Consider the following 23,063-nt stretch of genomic DNA (forward strand, 5'->3'; position numbering starts at 1 on the left):
ATTACTATCTTCCTGAATCCTGACATTGACCCTTTTACTTGTACCTCTAACTTGCATCAGTAGATATTAGACAAAGATCTTGTTCGCTATTGATTGCACTGCCACAGCTGCTAGGTTTGCGTTTCTTGATGCAGTACAAAGCAATAGAAATGCTTACTTCCTCTTCACGTGGCACCCATACTTTCCCATCAGGATCAACTGGATAAAGAGCGGACATGTCTGATCAATATTCTTCAGGTGATATTAAGATTCTTTTAAGCAGCGCGGGTGGCAGGGACTGGAAAGGGCTGGTAATGCTATTTTTTTTTTTTTTTCTAACAAAAACTCTTTATTAAGTTAATGTAACAAACTGTGATACAAGCAATGGTCACAGCATAAACCAATAAATCAAATTAAAATGAGTAACTCTTGCGATGATGTAGTTTTGCCAACAACAAAGTATGTTCTAACGACCAAAACAAATGATCATGTGAGCATACAAAAATATGTAATTTTTTTTTTTGCAAGGAGTTTAAGAAAATTAAACTTCGCACCTTTGAACCTGCTGAGAATCATGTAGAATACTGGAAATTATAACCAATGAGTAGGTTTGGCCAAGACAATCCTCCGGCCAATTTCAGTACACTCAGCGGTAATTAAATAAGAGATGTGGCCTTACAGCCCACGTTTGAGAAAGCCTGGAGGGGGGGCCAGGCGAAACATGTCACGTGAGACGGCTTGCTGGTCAGCTGATGTCACCGCGCCACGCTGAGCTAGGAGTCGGCTGCTCTAGGGTGTCTCCTGCTGAATGCCTATCTTATGCACGCTATCTGTCCTGTGGAATAACTGGTGCGCACCAGCAACCATACTTACACCAACAGTTGAGGACATCCCAGTGGCCAGCGGAGCCCAGTGGTGGTGAGAGCCCGCATGGGCAACGTGTGTTAAATTTTAAACCTGTATGGTTAAAGAGACACTGAAGCGAAAAAAAAATTATGATATTATGATTTGTATGTGTAGTACAGCTAAGAAATAAAACATTAAGATCAGATACATCAGTCTAATTTGTTTCCAGTACAGGAAGATTTAAGAAACTCCAGTTGTTATCTCTATACAAAAAAGCCATTAAGCTCTACGACTTTCAAAGTCGTGGAGAGGGCTGTTTTCTGACTTTTATTATCTCAACTGCTAGTTAATTTTTTACTTTTCCTCTGCCAGAGGAGAGGTCATTAGTTCACAGACTGCTCTGAAAGAATCATTTTGAATGCTGAGTGTTGTGTAATCTGCACATATTAGAGAATGATGCAATGTTAGAAAAAACACTATATACCTGAAAATAAAAATATGAGAATATTTTCTTTGCTGCTAATCTTCTAGTAATTATTCATAGTACACAACCAATTCATTATATCATATATTTTTTTTCGCTTCAGTGTCTCTTTAAGTTGCGCATACCCTGCTGTGGATACTGCAGTGTTCTCCCCAGAATTTTTTTCCAGCCGGGTGGCATGAAAAAGTAGCCGGGTGGGAAATTAAAGGGAACCAGAGACGTTGGGGAAAAGGTTTTATACATACCTGGGGCTTCTTCCAGCCCCGTAATCCTGGATGGCTCCCACGCCGCCATCCTCTGCTTCCTGGATCTGCCAGTACCGGGTCTTGTCATTTCCGCGAGTCGGCCGGCGGACGCGGCCAATTGTCTGCATCACAGGGGCTCCCTCCATATACCTACTCGTACGGCTGCAAACTGCGCAGCCGCATGCATAAGGGTATGGAGGGAGCCCCTGTGATGCGGATAATTGGCCGCGTCCGCCGGAAATGACGGGACCCGGTACCGCCAATCCAGGAAGCAGAGGATGGCGGCGTGGGAGCGATCCAGGCTTATGGGGCTGGAGGAAGCCCCAGGTATGTATAAAACCTTTTCCTATTTTTCCCTATCCTTCCTCTCTGGTTCCCTTTAAGGTCACCGTGGGTGGGGAAGGAGGGTGATGTTGTCTGCTACTACTAGGTGAGAATGGAGAGGGAGGATCATGCTGGGTGCTGCTTGCTGGGGAGAAGAGTAGGTGGAGCACGCTGGTTGTTACCTGGTGAGGTAGTCATGCTAGCCACTGCTGATGGGGGTAGAGGATTACACTAAATGATGCTAATGGAGAAAGAGGCATCTTGCACTGAGTGGTGCTGTTTTGATGGGCAATCAGATAGTAGAAGTGCTGCCAAATCCGGATTAACACCAGAAAGGGGCTGTAGACAGGGTGACTAATTTAGGGCCAAAACCACACATCCCCACAGACTTTTGTTCTCATTCAAAAAGTCTCACAATAATTTTGGCTGACATAGTAGTAGTAAACCCAGTATAGACATGCTTGTTGTTTGTCTATGCTAAACAACATGCACTACAAAGGAACATAAAAGTGCTTGGGGGTTTCTGCTGTGGCTTCTACCCTTTAACAAAATCAAGTACTGGTGAGCAGACATACATACTGTATACAGGAAATACAGTATATAGAGGACAGAGGGGGGGTTGAGTAGAAAAAGGTGAATACAAACTGAAGAGAAGAGGAATAGGTGTGAGTCTGGGAGATAGAGTGTCTTTGAGGGACAGAGAGAGTGTGTGAAAAGGACTGGGAAAGGAGAAAGAAAAAAAGAGGGAGAAAGTGTGTGAGAGACAGAGGGAAATGTGTAAGAGGGAGAGTGAGAAACAGACTAATTAATGCAGAAAAGAAAATTTGAGTGCACACTGCACAGCACACTGCAGGAAGTCTGCAGACTGATGTCCAGGACAGCTAGCTATGTAACGTCTCCGGGCAGAGCAGTGGGGGAAGGGAAGCAGTAGTAGCTGTAACGTTTACTAATACCTGTCTTGAGAGACTGCAGCTGAGTCACAAGGATTCCTTTGCTGGGGGACCATTACTGCTATCAGATAACCATCTGCCCTGCTGCTGCTCTCCCCGCATGAACGAGCGCTGCAACACACTGTTCTCTATGTGCTCTGAGCTCTGATCAGGGGAGGCTGGAGCATGTGCTGAGAAAATTCCTGCATGATGGGAAGACAGAAGGAGGAGAGCCCGTTCTCTGCACTACTCGGGCAGATCAGTGACTCACCAGAGGGAACACAGCAAGCCCACGTTCTCTCTGCTCTTTCTCTGTGTGCCCCAACCTCTTCAAAGATCCCGCCGTTCTTGCTTGTAATGTCAGGAGCTGAGGAGGGCGGAGATTGTATCAGAGTGACAGCGGCCAGCTCCAATGCCACAGCCACTGAGCACTGTGCTGGATGAGTGTGGAGGACAGCAAATATGCCGTAGACAGGGATTAGTGATAGTGATCACAGCAGCCGGGCGGGGACTGACCACCAGCCGGGCGCTCCGCCCAGTTAAAGCGCTCTGGGGAGAACACTGTACTGTGGCCTTTACCTGGAACTGTGGTGATTAATGGTGGCTGTCCGTCTTGATAGCAGCATTGTGCATCCTTGCTATGATTGATAGCTAAGATAGCGGTGGGTCCACGCCATGTTTAAACATAAGACTTTGATTTAGCCTCGATCTGGACATTACTTATATGGGATATGGTGCAACATAGAAGACACTCTATATAATTTCCTGAGTTATTGAAGCACATAATTTTGAATCAAGCTTGCATGACAGTTGCATTGTGGAGAATCCACTTATCTTGTCATAGTTTTGTTCTGAGCAATTTCAATTGCCTGTGTGTGAAGTAGTGAGAGTGGTCAGCTGACACGACAGCAATGCACGGCCGTGTATTTTAGGGGGGGAGAAGGGATATTTATGTGACTGTTTGGTTCTGCTAATAAACTTTTTTTTTTTTTTTTTTTATATCTGTAAGTAGACACTTCCCTTAGTTTTTCAATTTTCAAATACAAGAGTATGGGAAACGGCTCCCCTGTCTAGGGTTTCAGATACTTCATATCTTCTTGTGCTCCCCAATTTTCTATTTGTGCACGCCTTACAGCCCTTGACAGAAGGGAAATAGTCGTGAGGAGAAGAAAAGGTGAACGGAGGTAAGAGTAATGAAAGGGATTTAATTAAAGGAGATACTGTGAGAGAGGAACGTCTACAAGTATTTGAAACATTGCAAGGGTCACATAGTTCTCTGACACTATTAGTTAAGCCCATCTTAACCTGATAGAAATAAACTTGTCGACAAGACATTATGTTTAGCTTGACTGGTCTCCTCAGTTTCATAAATGGTCAATGCGACTTAGCAATCCCTTACTTGCATGGCATACAGATCTACAGGATCTTCTCAAAAAATTAGCATATTGTAATAAAGTTCATTATTTTCTGTAATGTACTGATAAACATTAGACCTTCATATATTTTAGATTCAAATACACACAACTGAAGTAGTTCAAGCCTTTTATTGTTTTAATATTGATGATTTTGGCATACAGCTCATGAAAACCCAAAATTCCTATCTCAAAAAATTTGCATATTTCATCCGACCAATAAAAGAAAAGTGTTTTTAAAACAAAAAAAAAATCAACCTTCAAATAATTATGTTCAGTTATGCACTCAATACTTGGTCAGGAATCCTTTTGCAGAAATGACTACTTCAATGCGGCGTGGCATGGAGGCAATCAGCCTGTGGCACTGCTCAGGTGTTATGGAGGCCCAGGATGCTTTGATAGCGGCCTTAAGCTCATCCAGAGTGTTGGGTCTTGCGTCTCTCAACTTTCTCTTCACAATATCCCACAGATTCTCTATGGGGTTCAGGTCAGAAGAATTGGCAGGCCAATTAAGCACAGTAATACCATGGTCAGTAAACCATTTACCAGTGGTTTTGGCACTGTGAGCAGGTGCCAGGTTGTGCTGAAAAATGAAATATTCATCTCCATAAAGCTTTTCAGCAGATGGAAGCATGAACCCACTTTTGAACCACAAACAGCGGCAGAAGCGCCTGACCTGGGCTACAGAGAAGCAGCACTGGACTGTTGCTCAGTGGTCCAAAGTACTTTTTTCGAATGAAAGCAACTTTTACATGTCATTCGGAAATCAAGGTGCCAGAGTCTGGAGGAAGACTGGGGAGAGTGAAATGCCAAAATGCCTGAAGTCCAGTGTCAAGTACTCAGTCAGTGATGGTCTGGGGTTCCATGTCAGCTGCTGGTGTTAGTCCACTGTGTTTTATCAAGGGCAGGGTCAATGCAGCTAGCTATCAGGAGATTTTGGAGCACTTCATGCTTCCATCTGCTGAAAAGCTTTATGGAGATGAAGATTTCATTTTTCAGAACGACCTGGCATCTGCTCACAGTGCCAAAACCACTGGTAAATGGTTTACTGACCATGGTATTACTGTGCTCAATTGGCCTGCCAACTCTCCTGACCTGAACCCCATAGAGAATCTGTGGGATATTGTGAAGAGAAAGTTGAGAGACGCAAGACCCAACACTCTGGATGAGCTTAAGGCCGCTATTGAAGCATCCTGGGCCTCCATAACACCTGAGCAGTGCCACAGGCTGATTGCCTCCATGCCACGCAGCATTGAAGCAGTCATTTCTGCAAAAGGATTCCTGACCAAGTATTGAGTGCATAACTGAACATAATTATTTGAAGATTTACTTTTTTTGTTTTAAAAACACTTTTCTTTTATTGGTTGGATGAAATATGCTAATTTTTTGAGATAGGAAATTTGGGTTTTCATGAGCTGTATGCCAAAATCATCAATATTAAAACAATAAAAGGCTTGAACTACTTCAGTTGTGTGTATTTGAATCTAAAATATATGAAGGTCTAATGTTTATCAGTACATTACAGAAAATAATGAACTTTATCACAATATGCTAATTTTTTGAGAATATCCTGTATACAAAAGTCCTGCCTGACCTACATCTCTCGCAAAAAGATCAAACACTATCCGAGTGATATACCAGGGAAATGAATATATACACTGAGTCACCAAGGACAAGCCCTATAGGTATAGATTATGCAAGCATGGATCCCTTGCAAATAGTTACATCAGTTTAAAATAAAACAAGGGGGGATCACCAGACTCTGTGTCCCCTGGTAAAGTCCTAACAATTATCTATTCATAGGTCTTTGAGAATAGTGGAGGTCTTTGCTTATCCCACAGTACTTCCTGTATATGTATAAGGAGGACTGGTGTAGCTATTCCACCATCAAATAAGAAAAAGGACAATACCTAAATAAGGCACATGTGGAGGAATAGTGTTAAGGGGGGATGGGTATACAATTCACCCCTCAAACACCTATAATCAGGTCCTCTCAATGTGCCTGCTGAAATGGACGACACGCAATAACATATAGTGCAGGTGCTATATACAAGGTGCTGTATAATGGTTCCCTAAAGTTTATTTGAGAGGACCTGATTATAGGTGTTTGAGGGGTGAATTGTATACCCATCCCCCCTCAACACTATTCCTCCACATGTGCCTTATTTAGGTATTGTCCTTTTTCTTCTTTAATGGTGGAATAGCTACACCAGTCCTCCTTATACATATACAGGAAGACTGGGGGATAAGCAAAGACCTCCACTATTCTCAAAGACCTATGAATAGATAATTTTTAGTACTTTACCAGGGGACACAGAATCTGGTGATCCCCCCCTTGTTTTATTTTAAACTGATCTAACTATTTGCAAGGGATCCATGCTTGCATAATCTATACCTATAGGGCTTGTCCTTGGTGACTCAGTGTATATATGACCTACATCTCTGACCTGGTCAGCAGATACACACCTGGCCGACCACTTCGCTCCTCCAACAACCTACTCCTAACCACCCCACACATCTCGCACTCCCGTGCACGACTACAGGACTTCACTAGAGCTGCCCCATCCTGTGGAACTCTCTACCACTGCCCATCAGGCTTGCCCCCACCTTCAAAAAAGCATACAAAAATCGCTTCTTGAAGGAGGCCTACCTCACCTCGACGCTGCCCTAACACTCTCTACCGAGAACTTCTTGATGCACCCCCTCCTTTCATGTTACCACCCCTCCCTCTAGATTGTAAGCCTTTGGCAGGGCCCTCTCCCCTTGTGTATCCTACACCCTGCCCAGAATATGTGAACCTGTATAATTAGCACTACCACTCTAGTGTATGGCATTGTATTACTACCTTTATTGTGTTTGTGTATCTTACTGCTTTTTTTTTATTACCTGTATTGTTGTATCTATTGTCTATTACCTGTATTGTGCTGTCGGTCACCCCTGTTATCATTGTCTGTAATCTTATGCTGCGTAATATGTTGGCACTATATAAATCCAATTAATAATAATGAATGGTGCTTTTCAAATGTCTTGAGATTAGAGTCAGGGCAGTATTAGAGAAAAAAACCCTCTTATGCTACATATATTTAAGACTTAATTAATTGAACAGTTATGCAGCAGAAGAACTTTTTTACAAGGAATATATAAACTGGTGATGTATGTCTAGGAGTGGATCTTTTGTGTTAATTTTAGGACCTCCCATCGAATATGGTCAGATAAGCTCAAATAAAGATTGCAATGCCAACATTTGTTGGTGGCATGGAGGGCAAATCTTTGATTCTGTTTGGGGGTCTTGTGCCAACGCGATAGAATTTTTAAATATGGGATAGCTCATTGTACTACACTGCATGTAATTAATTTCTTTTTTTTCTTCCTACAATAATGTATTGTATTTTTTCTTTTGCATTGTGTTTAGTATCCATGTTGTTTTTTTATCTTGTCTTGTGTTATTGTCTTTATTGTAAAAACACCTGAAAAATTAAATACCTGAAAAATTAAATATATTTTATTAAAAAAAGAGACTTGTCAGTGGACTGGCCTAAGATGAGATCTGCTCCTGGCTTTGAGTTACTTAGAATGTTTTGAGAGTATTGAATACCAGAGGGTTCTCACATTGTGAAATGTTCAATCTTGGATTGGGAACCCAAGCTAACTGAGCGAGATTACATTGCAATAGGTCTTTCTCTAAAGAGCCCCAGTTTTTAAGACCAGTCCAGTACCTGAGATCGCTCATTGATATCTGTTGAAGTCGAGAACACCAAGCCTACCATGTATTTATTTATTTATTTATTTATTTTTTCTTTGAGGAGTAAAGATACTGGTATATTTATTTTTGGGGCTTTTCTTTTTTTTTTTTTTTTTCCTTTAAGTCTGGGTTTAGACTTACCGTAATCCAAAATCCATAAATGTTTGTAAAGTTTTCAGGTAGCCTAGTGGCAGTGCAATTGAGAGGAGTATCTGTAATGCATCTAAAGTTCTGGGCAGAACGTTAAGCCCCCTTTTCAGATGGGCGGCTGAACTGCTGCGCATTTGCCAAGCAGTTCAGCCTCCCATCTGCCTCCTGCCAGTGAAATTTAAATGCAGCAGAATTACAGCGGTTGTAACACCATGTCCCATATGCAATTCAGTTTTTCACCTGAGTCTTCTCCTGGGAGATAATTTTTCATCTTCGATTTAAAATAACTTCCCAGCACTTTTTAACTAAAATAATACCAAAAAGGAGGTAAAAAACTAATATCAAAAATATTTGGAGAATTTTCTTGTTCTCTGGTGGATTCCAAGGCATTTTATTGACAAGTTTAAAAATATCACCAAGGTGAAAAGTCAGGAGAAAAAGTGAATTGCATATGGGCCCATGTGTGTCTAGCATTGACACGCGGTGGTGTTACTCTGCGGCGGAGGAACACTCAGATCTCACTCCCGCCTGTATAGCACTGGTGCTGGCCGCTAACAAGCGCCTGGCCAGTGCAGGAGAGCAGCGGACAGGCAGTGACTTCACCGCTTGTCAGCTGCCCATGTGAAAGAACCCTAATTTTGTCGCAATGCAGTTGAACCAGGAAATCGTACGACTCTGACACATATTAAGATCTTTCCTAGCTGCATTCAGCAATGGGAGATAATTTAAAGCAGCCACTTTTTACTGTGGGTTGGAAGTTGTATTCCCAGGTATCTGAATGAGCTCTGAGTCCATTAGAAAGGAAATTTTGTTTAACCATTTACCGCCATCCTAACGTATTAAAACGTCATGCTTACCGCTATTAACAGCAACATGACGTTTTAATACGTCGCGCATTCCCGCCGCTGCTACCGCCGTGTGTCCGCCGCTACCGCCGCCATTACCGTCGGGATCCCGTGCTGGGTGATTGGGGAAGAGGACCGAACAGTCCTCTACCCAATCGCAGTGCCTGGAGTGAATGGACGTGACCGCGAACAGCGGCTACGTCCATTCACATAAACAGGAAATGTAACAGTTTAATAAAGTGTAAAAAAAAAAAAAAAAAAAAAAAAAAAAGTGAACACGTCCTATGAGTGTTCACTAGCGCCATCTTGTGGCCAAAAAGTATATTACACTTACAAAATACATACATTTTCAAGTATATACACATCATTAATAAAATTACACTTCCAACCCTCCCCCCCAAAAAAAACACTTGTAAAAAAAAAAAAAATCAGCTTAAAAAAAATAAATAAATAGTTGCCTTAGGGATTAAGCTTTTTTTATTCTATATTTTATGGGGAAAATTAATTTTAATTTATTACACAGGGGCTTGTAATTATGGCCAGAACAAACAGAAAAATAACCACTTATATTTCAAAATAATATACTGTCGCCATACATTGTGGTAGGGACATAATCTAAACGGTTTAATTATCGGGACCACTGGGCAAATAAAACGTGTTTGTTTTATCCACAGGAGAATGTTTAATTTTAAAACTATAAAGGCTGAACACTGAGAAATAATAATTTTTTTTTTCTTTTTTTTTTCTGTTTTTCTCATTAAAATGCATTTAGAATAAAAAAATTCTTAGCAAAATGTACTATCCACAGAAAGCCTAATTGGTGGCGAAAAAAACGAGGTATAGATCATTTTCTTGTGATAAGTAGTAATAAAGTTATTAGGGAATAAAAGGGAGGAGCGCTGACAACTGAAAATTGCTCTGGTCCGTTAGGATAAAAACCTTTGGGGGTGAACTGGTTAAGCAAGATTATTTCTGGAAGTAAGATAATTTTCTTTCTTTCTTTTTTAAAGCCCACATGAACAGTTTGTTCTCTGTGACCCTCTTTGAATTGTGGGAAATAACAGCTTTTCCAACTGCCAGTGATACATTTCAGAATGTAAATCAAGAAAAGGAAAGGTTTTACAATGGGCAAACATTGACTAAATAGTTTATAAATTAGTATTGTGAAAATATGTTGCAATTTTATCCATTGTTTTTACTACAGTTCCTCTTTAACCACTTCGCATCCCACATACAGTATAATCACGTCATTGTAAGTGGCTCTTGAAAGCCACATGACGTGATTATACGTCAGTTCCCTTTAAGGAGCACAGTACGCGTGCTAGCACGCGTCTGAGCTCATTAACCCCCCCTCCCTCTAACTACACTAATTAAGGGTGCCCACCCGGGGGTCCGATCCTCCAACCCCCTGCCCGATCCCCTGTAATTTTTCTAACAACCCCTCCCCTTCTCCTCCAACGCTGCGATCGGGCAAGCAGCATGGAGGATTAGCATGTAAACATACCTCACCTCGTTCCAGCGCGATCAGCCTCCCCTCCGTGCATCACCGCTGCCTGTGTCTTAATGCCGAACGGATCGGGTCCCGGCTTGATGACGTCATCAAGCCGTGACCCGATCCGTTCGGCATAATGACTCAGGCAGCGGTGATGCACGGAGGGGAGGCTGATCGCGCTGGAACGAGGCGAGGTATGTTTACATGCTAATCCTCCATGCTGCTTGCCCGATCGCAGCATGGAGGTGAGGGGGGAATAATTGCTATCTGGGGACTATCTAAGGGGGAGAGGGGGCAGTACACACCTGGCCATCTATTGGGAGGTGGGCAAAGGGGCACACTCGGCTATCTATGGGGGCAAAGAGGCTATATATATGGGGGGGGGGCAATGACAAAACAACAGATCTAATTATCTATGGGGAGGGGGGGAGAAAATACAGCAGCACACCTGGCAATCTATGGGGGGGGGGGTCAAGGGGGCACATCTATATCTTTTATACTGGGGGAGGAGCTGATAAGGGGCACATCTGGCCAGGGCTGTGGAGTCGGTCCAAAAATCCACCGACTCCTCAGTTTAGGATTCCACCGACTCCGACTCCACGACTCCGACTCCTCTAATTTGCATATTACAATTTTGTTGATTAAAAGTATGTAACATGAAATTCGTCTCTTAACTGCCAACGCTTAGGAATTTTACAAGACAACTGAAGTGAGAAGGATATGTAGACTACTATATTTATTCCTTTTAGACTAAAACTAGTCCTTGGTAAGAGTACTTGTAAAAGGTACAAACCGGAACAAAGAACATCTATCAGGCCCTATGCAATGTAAGTGTGGGTACATGTAAGAATGATGTGCAGGTACTCTGCAGGGGAAGAAGGAGATTGTAAACAGACAACACCTCTGTGTTCAATGTGCACAGCATTCTCAGTGGATTCCCTGCAGCTCTGTGGGGAGTGCATATGTAGAGTATAGTACTACTGTGTAACAAAGTAAACCTGAGACAGATTAAATTAAAGTTTTATACATACCTGGGGCTTCCTCCAGCCGCCTTCAGGATAATCAGTCCCTCGTTGTCCTCCTCCACCACCTGGATCTTCTGCTATGAGTCCAGGTACTTGAGCCAGTCAGGCGTAGTGCGCATTCACACACTCCGCCGCCAGGAGCATACTACACCTTTGCAGCACTATTGCGCAGGTGCAGAATGTTCCTGGCTGTTGTAGCGGCATGCGGCCGGACAGCGCTGACTGGCTGAATTACCAGGACTCCTAGCAGAAGATCCGGGTGGTGGAGGACAGCGAGGGACTGATTAGCCTGAAGAGGGCTGGAGGAAGACCCAGGTATGTATAAAACTTTACTTTTCATCCGTCTCAGTTACCCTTTAATTTGTAGTCACCAAACCAAATTTTAATAACATATACATTTGCATAAATCAGCATCAATGCAGAATTATTTCCATCTCATTGACCATCTCTATTAGTGACACAGCTACACATCAGGCTTTATTCTTACAGCATAGATGTTATTTAGTATATATATAAGAGATTCCTGTGTACACATCATATATACAGTCACAATCAGATATGTATATCTGACCTTAAAAATACAGGGACTGCTTTATTGAAGCAGCACAAGTAACTAATTTTGATTGGTTTATTTCATTTTTGTGGACTAAGCACAGCTATTACTGTATTTATACTGTATATATACATTACTTTTCATGACTATTATCTGAGAAATAGAACATTTTATCATATTTTCTATTTTAATTACAGTTACAAATTCATTAGGAGTCGGAGTCGGTGCATTTTTTCCCAACTTCGACTCCGACTCCAGGCACCCAAAATTGCCCGACTCCACGACTCCGACTCCACGACTCCGACTCCACAGCCCTGCATCTGGCTATACTGGGGGGATAAAGGGGGGCACCTGGCTATCCAGGGGGGGGGGTGGAATAGAGGGTACATCTGATTACCTATTGGAGGAGAAGAACAAAGGGACAAACCTGGCTATCAATGGGGATAGGGGGACAAAGGGGCGAATCTGGCTAATAAAGGGTCACATCTGGTATTTTTATGGTGGAGGGGCTATTAAGGGGCACATCTGGCAATCTATAATGGGGGGGAAGATAAAGGGGCACACCGGGCTATCTATGAGGGGTGGGGAATAAAGGTGCACACCTGGCTATCTATGGGGGTGGAGGGTAATAAAGGGGCACATCTTGCTAACTACGGGGGTGGGGCTAATAAATGGACTTAGCAGTTTAGATATGTATGCCGTGAGGGTATATTACTGTTATTTTGGCGAATACGGCTTGTAATTGCTTGTAAAGTACAAAGCAAAAAAATGGGAAAAATACACCTTTATTGACAAATATTACCGTATTTCGCGCCGTATAAGACGCTCCGGAATATAAGACGCACCCAGGTTTAAAGGGCAAAAACAAGAAAAAAATACTAAACCTGGTGCGTCCATATTCCAGGAGCGCCTTGTAGAAGTTATACCTCAAATGGTATCCTCCTGTGTCCCCCATGTGTCCTTATGTCTCCCCATGTCTCTCCCATATGTCCTTCTGTATCCTCCATGTCTCCCCATGTGTCCTCCTGTCTCCCCCAGTGTCCTTCTGTCACCCCCACCATGTCTCCACCTGGTCTTATGTTTCCCCCATGCATCCTCATGCCCCCACCCCATGGTCCTCCTCTCACCCCCATGCATACTCCTGCCTCTCCCTCCATGTCTCCCCCATGGTCCTCCTGTCACCCCATGGTCCTCCTGTCACCCCATGGTCCTCCTGTCACCCCCATGTCTCCTCCTGTCACCCCATGGTCCTCCTGTCACCCCCACCATGTCTCCTGCTGTCTCCCATATGGTCCTCCTGTCTCCTCCTCCATGTCTCCTCCTGTCAGCCCATGTGTCCTCCTGTCACCCCCACCATGTCTCCTGCTGTCTCCCCCGAAGTCCACGTCTCCTCCTGTCACTTCCATGTCACCCCCTATGTCTTTCCTCCCCCATGGTCCTCCTGTCCCCTGCATGTGTCAGCGGCTCCCCGCCCCCTCCCCTTGCGTTGTGTGGCCATGGTCCCCCTGTCCCCTGCGTGTGTCCGCCCCCTCCCCTTGCGTTGTGTGGCCATGGTCCCCCTGTCCCCTGCGTGTGTCCGCCCCCTGCCCTTGCGTTGTGTGGCCCCCCCCGGGTATTTATCGGCAGCTGCTTACCTCAGCCATCATGCCCGCGTGGACTGCAAACTTCCGGCTTCTGTGTGCGGCTTCCACTAATGCCGGCTTCTAATGACGCGTCATCGATGACGCGTCATCGATGACGCGTCATTAGAAGCCGGCACTAGAGGAAGCCGCACATAGAAGAAGGAGGTCTGCAGTCCACGCGGGCATGATGGCTGAGGTAAGCAGCTGCCGATAAACACCCGGGGGGGCCACACAACGCAAGGGGAGGGAGCGGACACATGCAGGGGACAGGGGCACTATGGCCACACAACGCAAGGGGAGGGGGCGGACACACGCAGGGGACAGGGGGACCATGGCCACACAACGCAAGGGGATTGGGCGGGGAGCCGCTGACACATGCAGGGGACAGGAGGACCATGGGGGAGGAGACAGGACACCGCACACAGGCAGGGAATCCCCGATGTGGCGGCGGTTTGCATCGGCGGGCGTTCGGGAAGTCGGGGATTCCCTGCCTTTGCCGTATAAGACGCAGGGACTTTTTCACCCCATTTTTTGGGGAGAAAAAGTGCGTCTTATACGGCGGAAAGTACGGTATATTGTCGCCATACATTGTACTAGGAAGATAATTTAAATGTTGAAATAAACAGGACATATGGACTAATAAAAAAAAGGGGGCTTGATCTACAGTAATACTTTATTTTTAAACGGTAATGCCTGAAAACTGAGAAATAATGACTTTTTTCATTTTTTTTCTCCTTATTCCCTTTAAAATGCATTCAAAGTAAAATAATACTTAGCAAAAAGTACCACCCAGAGAAAGCCTAATTGGTGGCAAAAAAACAAGGTATAGATAATTTATTTGTGATAAGTACTGCTAAAGTTATTGGCTAATGAATGGGAGACCTGTGAAATGTAGAAAATTGCTTGGGTTTTTTAGGGGTAAAACCCCAGGGTAGGGAACTGGTTAAAGATAAAGACTTGGGCATCATTTTTAAGTACTTCTCAACATTACATACAGCTTGTATCTATTTATGAAAGGTGATATTTGTCAAGTACCCTCTATTGTGTTTTTTAGTATCTCAAGCACTCTTTGAAACAAACCTATTGTGTAGATGTTATTTTTAAATGTTTCTTTATACGTCTAATAAATTTTAAGTTACTTACTTCAGGTTTGTTTACTTATGCGTTTCCATTGTTGTAAATCTCAAATCATACAGTAATGAATTGTATCATGCGTATCCCCTGGGACATGCGCTCCAAGTACCTAGGGGCTATACAGAAAAATGTGTTTAGTTTTTTTTACATTTGACCTTTGCATTGAGTACTTGATGCATTTTTCTTTCACAGAGCTTCTTCCCGCTACGTCCGTCAATCTGTTGAATCCAAGTGCCATCTTTGCCAACAATGAAATGAGTCTTGCTGACATTGAAATTTATGGCTTTGATTATGACTACACATTGGCTTTTTACTCCAAGGATCTTCACACTTTGATTTTTAACACTGCTAGAGACCTTCTAATTAATGAGCATCGGGTAAGTCTCATTTACATTGATCTCTGTGAGGCTAGGAGCACACTACGTGCGCTGTGCGTTCTCAATTTTTTTTTTTTATGCATTTGTGCTTGCATTTCACAATTCTATTTGTATTTTAAGAAAACCAGGGCTGTGGAGTCGGTACAAAAATCCACAGACTCCGAATTCTCCGGTTAGTATTCCTCCGACTCCTCATTTGCATATTACAATCTTGTTGATTGAAAGTATGTAACATGAAATGCATCTCTTAACTGCCAACGCTTAGGAATTTTAATAGACAACTGAAGTGAGAGGGATACAGAGGCTGCCATATTTATTCCCTTTTAAACAATACCAGTTACCTGGATATCCGGTGGATCTTCAGCCAATACTTTAAAACTTCACAATACTTTAGTTATAGACTAAAACTAGTCCTTGGTAAGAGTACATGTAGAAGATACAGACAGGAACAAAGAACATCTATCAGGCCCTAGGCAATGTAAATGTAGGAGTGATGTGCAGGCACTCTGCAGGGGAATGAGGGGATTCTTCCTCTATTACACATTCTTCATGTACAATCTGAACATGGATCAGGCCCTAGGCAATGTAACTGTGGGTACATGTAATGCCTGGAACCCACTACAAAATGCTATCGCTAATCACAATCGCTAGCGTTTTGTATGAGCAGTTTGTAAGCGATTTCCTGAGCGATTTTAAAAAGTGTATCAATTTGCCAGCGTTGTGTAGCGATTATCGGTTTTTAAGTCTGATTGGTCCTTTCAATTAATCTTAATTTTGTTCGTGTGCAGTAACTTCAAAACGCTAGCAAAATCGCTCCGTGCAGGTTTTGAGGAGCGATTACGCCAGCGATTATATACTTTACATTGAAGTGCAAACGCTAACAAAATGCTGCATGTCCTGCGTTTGCGACTTTGCTAATCACAATCACTTCTGTGGAACTTGCACCATCCATTTACATTGGCAGAGAGTTTAGGGAAATCGCTCGCGATTTATCACACTCAAAAAATCGCTCTAGTGGGTTCCAGCCCTGAGAGTGCAGTGCAGGTACTCTGCAGGAGAATGAGGCGATTCTTTCTCCCTTACACATTCTTCATGTCCAATCTGAACCAGGTTTATGGGTGATAGACAACACCTCTGTGTTCAATGTGCACAGCATTCTCAGTGGATTCCCTGCAGCTCTGTGGGGAGTGCATATGTAGAGTATAATACTACTCCGACTCAACAGCCCTGAAGAAAACTCATCAAAAAATGCATGTAAAAATGCATACCTCTGCATCTTCATTGGGATAAATTATGTGCGTTTTTGAAAATTATGCAGGAAGTTGTGCATTTTCAAAAATGAACACTGAAAAACGCGCATATATGGATTTTTTGACATGTAGCACATAGACTTTCATTAGTGTTTCTATCCAGTGTGTTCCTAGCCTGAGGGTTGGGTCACACTAGGCACTGTTTTCACACAGCTGAATCTGCATTCTGGGCCGGTAGCCAGCTGAGAAAGCCGACTGTCAGCAATAGGGAAAAAAGTATGCAGAAAAACACACGCGGAAAACTGAAAGTCAAATGTGTTCCCTGCCTGATAATCCCCCATTCTGACAGATTTTAACTGCCTAATTTTTTCACAATAGTGGTCCTTTTAAAAGCAAATGTGAAACTAAGGTGGCCACTAATGATCCACTCTTTCATCCAATCTTACCAAATCTATGTAGTAGAAGGGTAAACTGAGTGAAAATACTGAATGAATAATTTAGGCAATTCCCTTATATTACATAGAAATGGTAAGATTGGATGAAAAAGGTTGGATCATTAGTGGCCACCTTAAATTTCACTGTTTCAGTCATCCAGTCCCCCTTCCTCCCTGAGCGGGAGATCACTGATGCTTCACTGCACATTTACAGCATTGAGTAGCATCTCTGTTGGTAAATGCTGTGTTTTGTGTTAGTGTCGGAACACTGCTCCATCTTGTTGCATGTGGGGAGGTATGGCCGGGCACATCCATTATAAGTTTTTCGAACTGATATGATCATGTTGAGCAATATTGATAGGGACTGTAGGTAGGTTCTTAACCTGAATCCATTCTTAGAGTGCTTGTAACCCCCCCCCCCCCCCCCAAAAAAAAAGAAGTAAAATATATTTACCTCAGTGGAGGGAAGCCTCTGGATACTCCCCCCTACCCCACCAGTTTTGATGTGTGCTCACAGGTTTGCCCTGAATACCAAGAGTAAGGTGACATTTGCTGCTGATGTATATTGGAGGAAATCTGTTCAAGGGCTCATACAGATGTGCTAAGGCTTCACTTGCCAGCTTCTCAGGTTAAGATGAAATGTGTGGACTATAATTCAGTATGCGAGCTGTTCATTAATGCAAAGTTTCTGTTATTTGCAAATTTATGAAAATGCATTTTGTTGGGTCAAATTGTTAGCATCTCAATGAACATCTCTAGCTAGCATCATCCTTATCCATCCTTCATTACAGCCCTTAGCACATTCTGTAAGAGAATGGAGTCACAGTGGTGTAGTGGATGGAACTCTCACTTTGCATTGTTGGTTACCCAGTTCATTCTGGGCCAGGACACTAGCTGCATGGAGTGTTTTCATGGATGTTCTCACCATGTTTAGGTGGGATTCCACCGGGCACTTCAGTTTACTCCCATCCTCCAAAAACAAACTGAGTTAATTTGCTCATTTTGCACTGCAAATTGTAATTGCGAACATTTACAGAAAAGCTTTTTTTCCATGCTTTTCAGCATGATTTGTGTGCTAGCCTTTGCTTTAAAGGGATGCTGTAGTGGGGTCGGGGGAAAATGAGTTGAACTTACCCGGGGCTTCTAACGGTCCCCCGCAGACATCCTGTGTTGGTGCAGCCACTCACCGATGCTCCGGCCCCGCCTCCGGTTCACTTCTGGAATTTCAGACTTTAAAGTCTGAAAACCACTGCACCTGCGTTGCCGTGTCCTAAACCCGCTGATGTCGTCAAGAGCGCACAGCGCAGGCCCAGTATGGTCTGTGTCTGCGCAGTACACTCCTGGTGACATCAGCGGGAGCGAGGACACGGGCGTGCAGGCGCAGTGGTTTTCTGACTTTAAAGTCAGAAATTCTAGAAGTGAACTGGAGGCGGGGCCGGAGCATCGGTGAGTGGCTGCGCCAACACAGGATGTCTGCGGGGGACCATTAGAAGCTCTGGGTAAGTTCAGCTCATTACCCCCCCCCCCCCCCCCCTACAGTATCCCTTTAACAGTATGATCGCATTTTAGGACAATTCGTTAGGGAATACAAATTCAGCAGGGAAATGGCTAGAACATTGCATAGCACCATGTTGTTTATGCAATGTCTTGCACTTCCATTGACTTTAAGGCGAATGTAAGAAAAAAGCAGCAGGCTCTACATTTAAGTTTGGGATAAAATCAAATTGCATTAGGTAACATGCAGTGACCTTGAGTTTTGCAGATCACAAACAAAACCCCGGTAAGCTTTATGTGCGCTACCTGCAAACATCAAGTTTACCAAAGTATGGTTGAAATACCTCAAGAAGAAACTTTAAAAGGCCTTTAGAAGATATAAGCCACATATGCAGGTGTTGTAATGTTTTTAAAGCTTTCTTTACTGTCCTTTAGGGCCCTTTTCCACTGGCTGCGATCCGATTTAAAAAGCGCATCGCAGACGTTTTTCTAATCGCTAAAGCACTGCGATAACATGTAAATCGCGGAGCTCTTTTTCCACTACGGCGCTTCAATCGCAATTCGTTTTTTGCCGAAACGCGATCGCCGTCCTGCATGATTCTCGTCGCTGTCGCGTTACTCCCGAAGGCGGTACAGCAGAATGCCGACAGTGGAAAAAGGAGCCTGCGTGATCACAAGCGCAGGTGATTAGTGCTTGCGATCGCGCTTGCTAGTGGAAAAAGGGCCCTTAAGCTGTAATGGAAATGTGTGTTTTTGTTTTTTTTTTGTTTGTTTTTTTTTTACTTCTCTCCTGACATGGATGAGTACCTTTCTCATTTGCTCCATTTTTCTTTTCTTTCAGTACCCAAGTGAAATAAAAAATTATGAATATGATCCAAACTTTGCGATTCGAGGTCTACATTATGATGTTCATAAGGTAAGGCTGCAGATATGCTCTTATCTAATGTTCCCTGGTGTCAGTCTCTGCCTGCCCTTCTGGCACATGGCCTCTCATGACATCCTCCGGCTTAATGCTGGGGCCCTAGCATCAGCACAATGGTGAACTCTTGTGTTTTTGGGAAACCTGACCGCACAGGAAATCATTTTATTCAACACATACTTATATTTCTATTGTTGTAGGGGACTCTAAAGTCTTTCAGAATACAATGTTGCAAATTATAACAGTAGTAATGTCCATTTTTTTAATGTTCTCTTTTAAAAGGCACTGTTGATGAAGATCGACTCCTTTCATTACATTCAGCTTGGTACGGTGTATCGGTGAGTACAAATAACACTTCTATAATTTTATATCTATCTGATTTTTATGCTTTGCTGTTTCTTATACATCTGCTCAGTCCTGTAGTTTCAGCATGAGAAGAGCTGGTTCAGAAAGCATGTTGTTTACCTTGTTTAAAATGCATAAGGAGTCTTTGGAAATGCATATCCTTTTATATTGAAAACAATAAATGTTTGTGACAAAAAATGCATAAGGGGAAGATTTCTTAGAAGCCAAACCAGACCTCAGTATTGGCCAAATCCAGGCTTTTTTAGAACCTACAGATCAAGTATTATAACTGGTCTTACAAATTTTATTCAAAAAAAAACAAAAGTTTGCTTTCCTAAAACAGAAAGAATTTGCGATAATTCAGGTTGGAGTGAGCTTGAGATGTCTCCCAGTGCACCACTGCTGAATATATGCAAATTAACCATTGTTACCCTTAGAAGCTAAACACACCTCCAGAACCGCTGGAATGCAATGATGTGTCAGCTTGTTAATAAGTACAGAGCCATAATAATCCAACATGCATACAGACTGTTTCGGATTGTTTGATCCTCATCAGTACATGGCATGGATTAATTTGGCTCAATGGAGTAGGGCTTGTAAATCCGAGAGGCACAGACTTTTTATTCACCAAGTGTGTTTTTTTTGTTTTGTTTTGTTTTGGTTTTTTTTTAGTCATCAGAAGTTAAAGATACAAAGTAGTTTATTTTTTTTATAAAGAGGCCTCTTCTTGTGATATAAATGGTGTAAGGCCTGGGCCACACTAGCTCCGGGTGCGGGACGCATCCGCGGTCCGGGCTCCGATTTTCAAAACCCGGAACGCAAACGGATCCGTGCTGCCTTTTTTGCAGCACACGTTTTGGATCCGCTTGCGTTTTTTGTTTTTTTTTTGCTAGAGGGGGTAGCAGCCAGGACGGGGGGCTGCGGGCAAAGCGGCGGCCAGGGGGGTCACATCCCCCCCCCCCCCTTGCTCACCTGGGTGCCCCCCGTCCCCGCTCCCCCTCCAGCTCGCATATAATGTAATAATTTGTACCTAATGAAGTTCGGCGAGCCGGGCACTTCCGCCCACACCGCTCGCCGTCACTTCCTGCAATGTCGCCCTCTGTATTTCAGTGGGCGGCATCGCAGGAAGTGACGGCGAGCGGTGTGGGCGGAAGTGCCCGGCTCGCCGAACTTCATTAGGTACAAATTATTACATTATATGCGAGCTGGAGGGGGAGCGGGGAGGGGGGCACCCAGGTGAGCAAGGGGGGGGGGTGGATGTGACCCCCCCTGGCCGCCGCTTTGCCCGCAGCCCCCCGTCCTGGCTGCTACCCCCTTCAGCATGGCGGCCCCCTCCTTCACCATGGGACACTGGAAACGGATCCGTTTCCAGTGTCCCAAAATGTCAGTGAAGAGGGAGGCCCGTTTCCCCATTGATTTTCACTACCCGTACGTGTATACGGGTCCGTGAAAAATGCTGCAAGTCCGGACTCAGCGTTCCGGGTTTAAAAACGTATTCCGCGGATCGCACGCGGATACGTTTTTAACTTGAGTGTGTGCTGTTCCTATTTTTAACATTGGTATCCGTGGCTACGTTTTTCGTCCGGGACAAAAAACGTAGCTACGGATACGTTTTTAAATTAAGTGTGAACTAGCCCTTACTCAGTTGCCTGGCTGCTGACAGGGCTGCATAAATACTAAAACCACTGAACTATGTAGAACACAAATATCCAAAATTCAGTGCCAGTACAGCAAACAAGGTCTGGTTTGGCTGCTGAAAACTTTTTTTCCCTGAGTACTTTTTTTTTTTTTTTTTTTAAAGCAGCTCTTTGATACAGTATTTTAACTGTGTATATAATTCACTGAAATCTATCTATCTATCTATCTATCTATCTATCTATCTATCTATCTATCTATCTATCTATATATATATATACTTTTTTTTTTTTTCCTGGGATAGTATGGCTGTGCCTGCTACTTTAAGCAGATGTTACCGCCAACCTATGCAGCTTGAACATGGACCAGTGAACTGCTTTCACTGCAAGATTTGATTCATTTTACAGCTGATTTTAATAAGCATAATTCTGTAACCTAATTCAGTCCTCTCAAATGTATGATGATATTCCTACTTATGTTGACTTTAGTACATTTAAGCAAAATCTTTAACAAACACAATACAAACATAGCAGCCACTGGCGTGTAGCTTTTGTAAAAAGAAAAAAAAATAGCTGGCAGTCTTGGGTTAAAATATATGCCAGTAATGTATTACAATATGGACAGTGTGCAGCATGAGAAGTGGCAAATGGACCCTAACAGTGTATGTATTAAGCTTCAGGCCTGAGTAGTAGATTCTGCCTGCTCCTTCCTCCTTTAGCAAGATGCTTCCTCTGGCAATCTGTCACCATTTCTAGTCATTGTAAACTGGAGTAAAAGTTGGCGTGCACTGCACAAACGACATTGCTGGATAAAAAACAAGTAGTGACCTTTTTTGAGTGTGCGGACGTCTTGATACCACCCTTACTGGGTTTGGCCGGTTTGTCACACTTCCTGGTCCCGCCCACCATCCCCTATAAAACCATGTGGATGTAAGTCATAAAAATGGCTATGATTAAGAACCGGGATGGTTCGAGACATGTCAGTCTAAGTACTCGTTTTATATGATTGGGATACGTCCTCAATAAATAAATTTTTGGATTTTTGGAAACATTGTGCGGACATTGATCGCTTCATATAGTTTAAACAATGTTGTGCACACACACTGGTGCTCCAAATGAGGTCATTCGAATGCTGCACTCGCAAGCGAAATTAACATTTAACACGACATATGCATGCATGCTCTGGGACAATATCATTTGAACAACATTGTACACACTGGCTGACTGCCCAATAGTAGTCTGAATTCACAGGCCAGAATAATTGATATCAGTCACATGTCATTTAATGTAATTTGGTGACTTTTTTTTTTTCCCCTCGCTTTGTTGTCCGATACAGCGATATCTGACATTTGGATGTGTCAAATTACTTTTATCCACCTTGTGTAGAAGGCCTTACTTACCCTTCAGTTTGCCGCCTGTTCCTACCTTTTCTGTGCAAGCAGAGATATGTGTATTATTCAATTTTTTTCTCTCAACGGTGTGGTGGAGTGAATGGCAAAATATCCAGAATTAAACCGGTCAGGAATTTTTGTATTTTTTTTTTTTCCTTTGACAGAATCTTCTATTGACAGGTTGCAGGGACACCCTGTCATCTCCAGGGCATAAGGCAAACTAAGTGTAGAGTACTGCCCACAGTACTCACTTTGTAGTAAAGGTTTTGTTTTTGTTTTTCTCTCAAAACTCAAGTTTACCCTCCCCTTCTGGACTTTTCATTATTAGTAAAGATGAATAGGGGTCTGTGCCATTACTCATTCAGTTTTTCATATGTGATGCAGAGGTGTCTCCTGCCCTTGCCTACCTCCTCACTCTGCTTCTTCCTGTAAAGTAG

At 43.2% G+C, this 23,063-nt stretch overlaps 1 protein-coding gene across 2 annotated transcripts in view; it reads left to right on the top strand.

The window, feature by feature from the left end:
• The window catches only part of NT5DC3 (5'-nucleotidase domain containing 3), a 104,265-nt gene that overhangs the window by 7,508 nt on the left and 73,694 nt on the right, over positions 1-23,063 (top strand). Inside the window, exons 2-4 of one of the 2 annotated variants that reach the window (XM_068272798.1) lie at positions 14,975-15,159; positions 19,179-19,253; positions 19,539-19,594. In XM_068272798.1, coding sequence (XP_068128899.1) covers positions 14,975-15,159; positions 19,179-19,253; positions 19,539-19,594 — 316 coding nt within the window. The remainder of the gene's footprint in view (positions 1-14,974; positions 15,160-19,178; positions 19,254-19,538; positions 19,595-23,063) is intronic. The other variant, XM_068272799.1, reaches the window with a different exon arrangement.

This window comes from Hyperolius riggenbachi, chromosome 3 (genome assembly GCF_040937935.1).
Source record: "Hyperolius riggenbachi isolate aHypRig1 chromosome 3, aHypRig1.pri, whole genome shotgun sequence".
Classification (NCBI taxonomy): Eukaryota; Metazoa; Chordata; class Amphibia; order Anura; family Hyperoliidae; genus Hyperolius; species Hyperolius riggenbachi.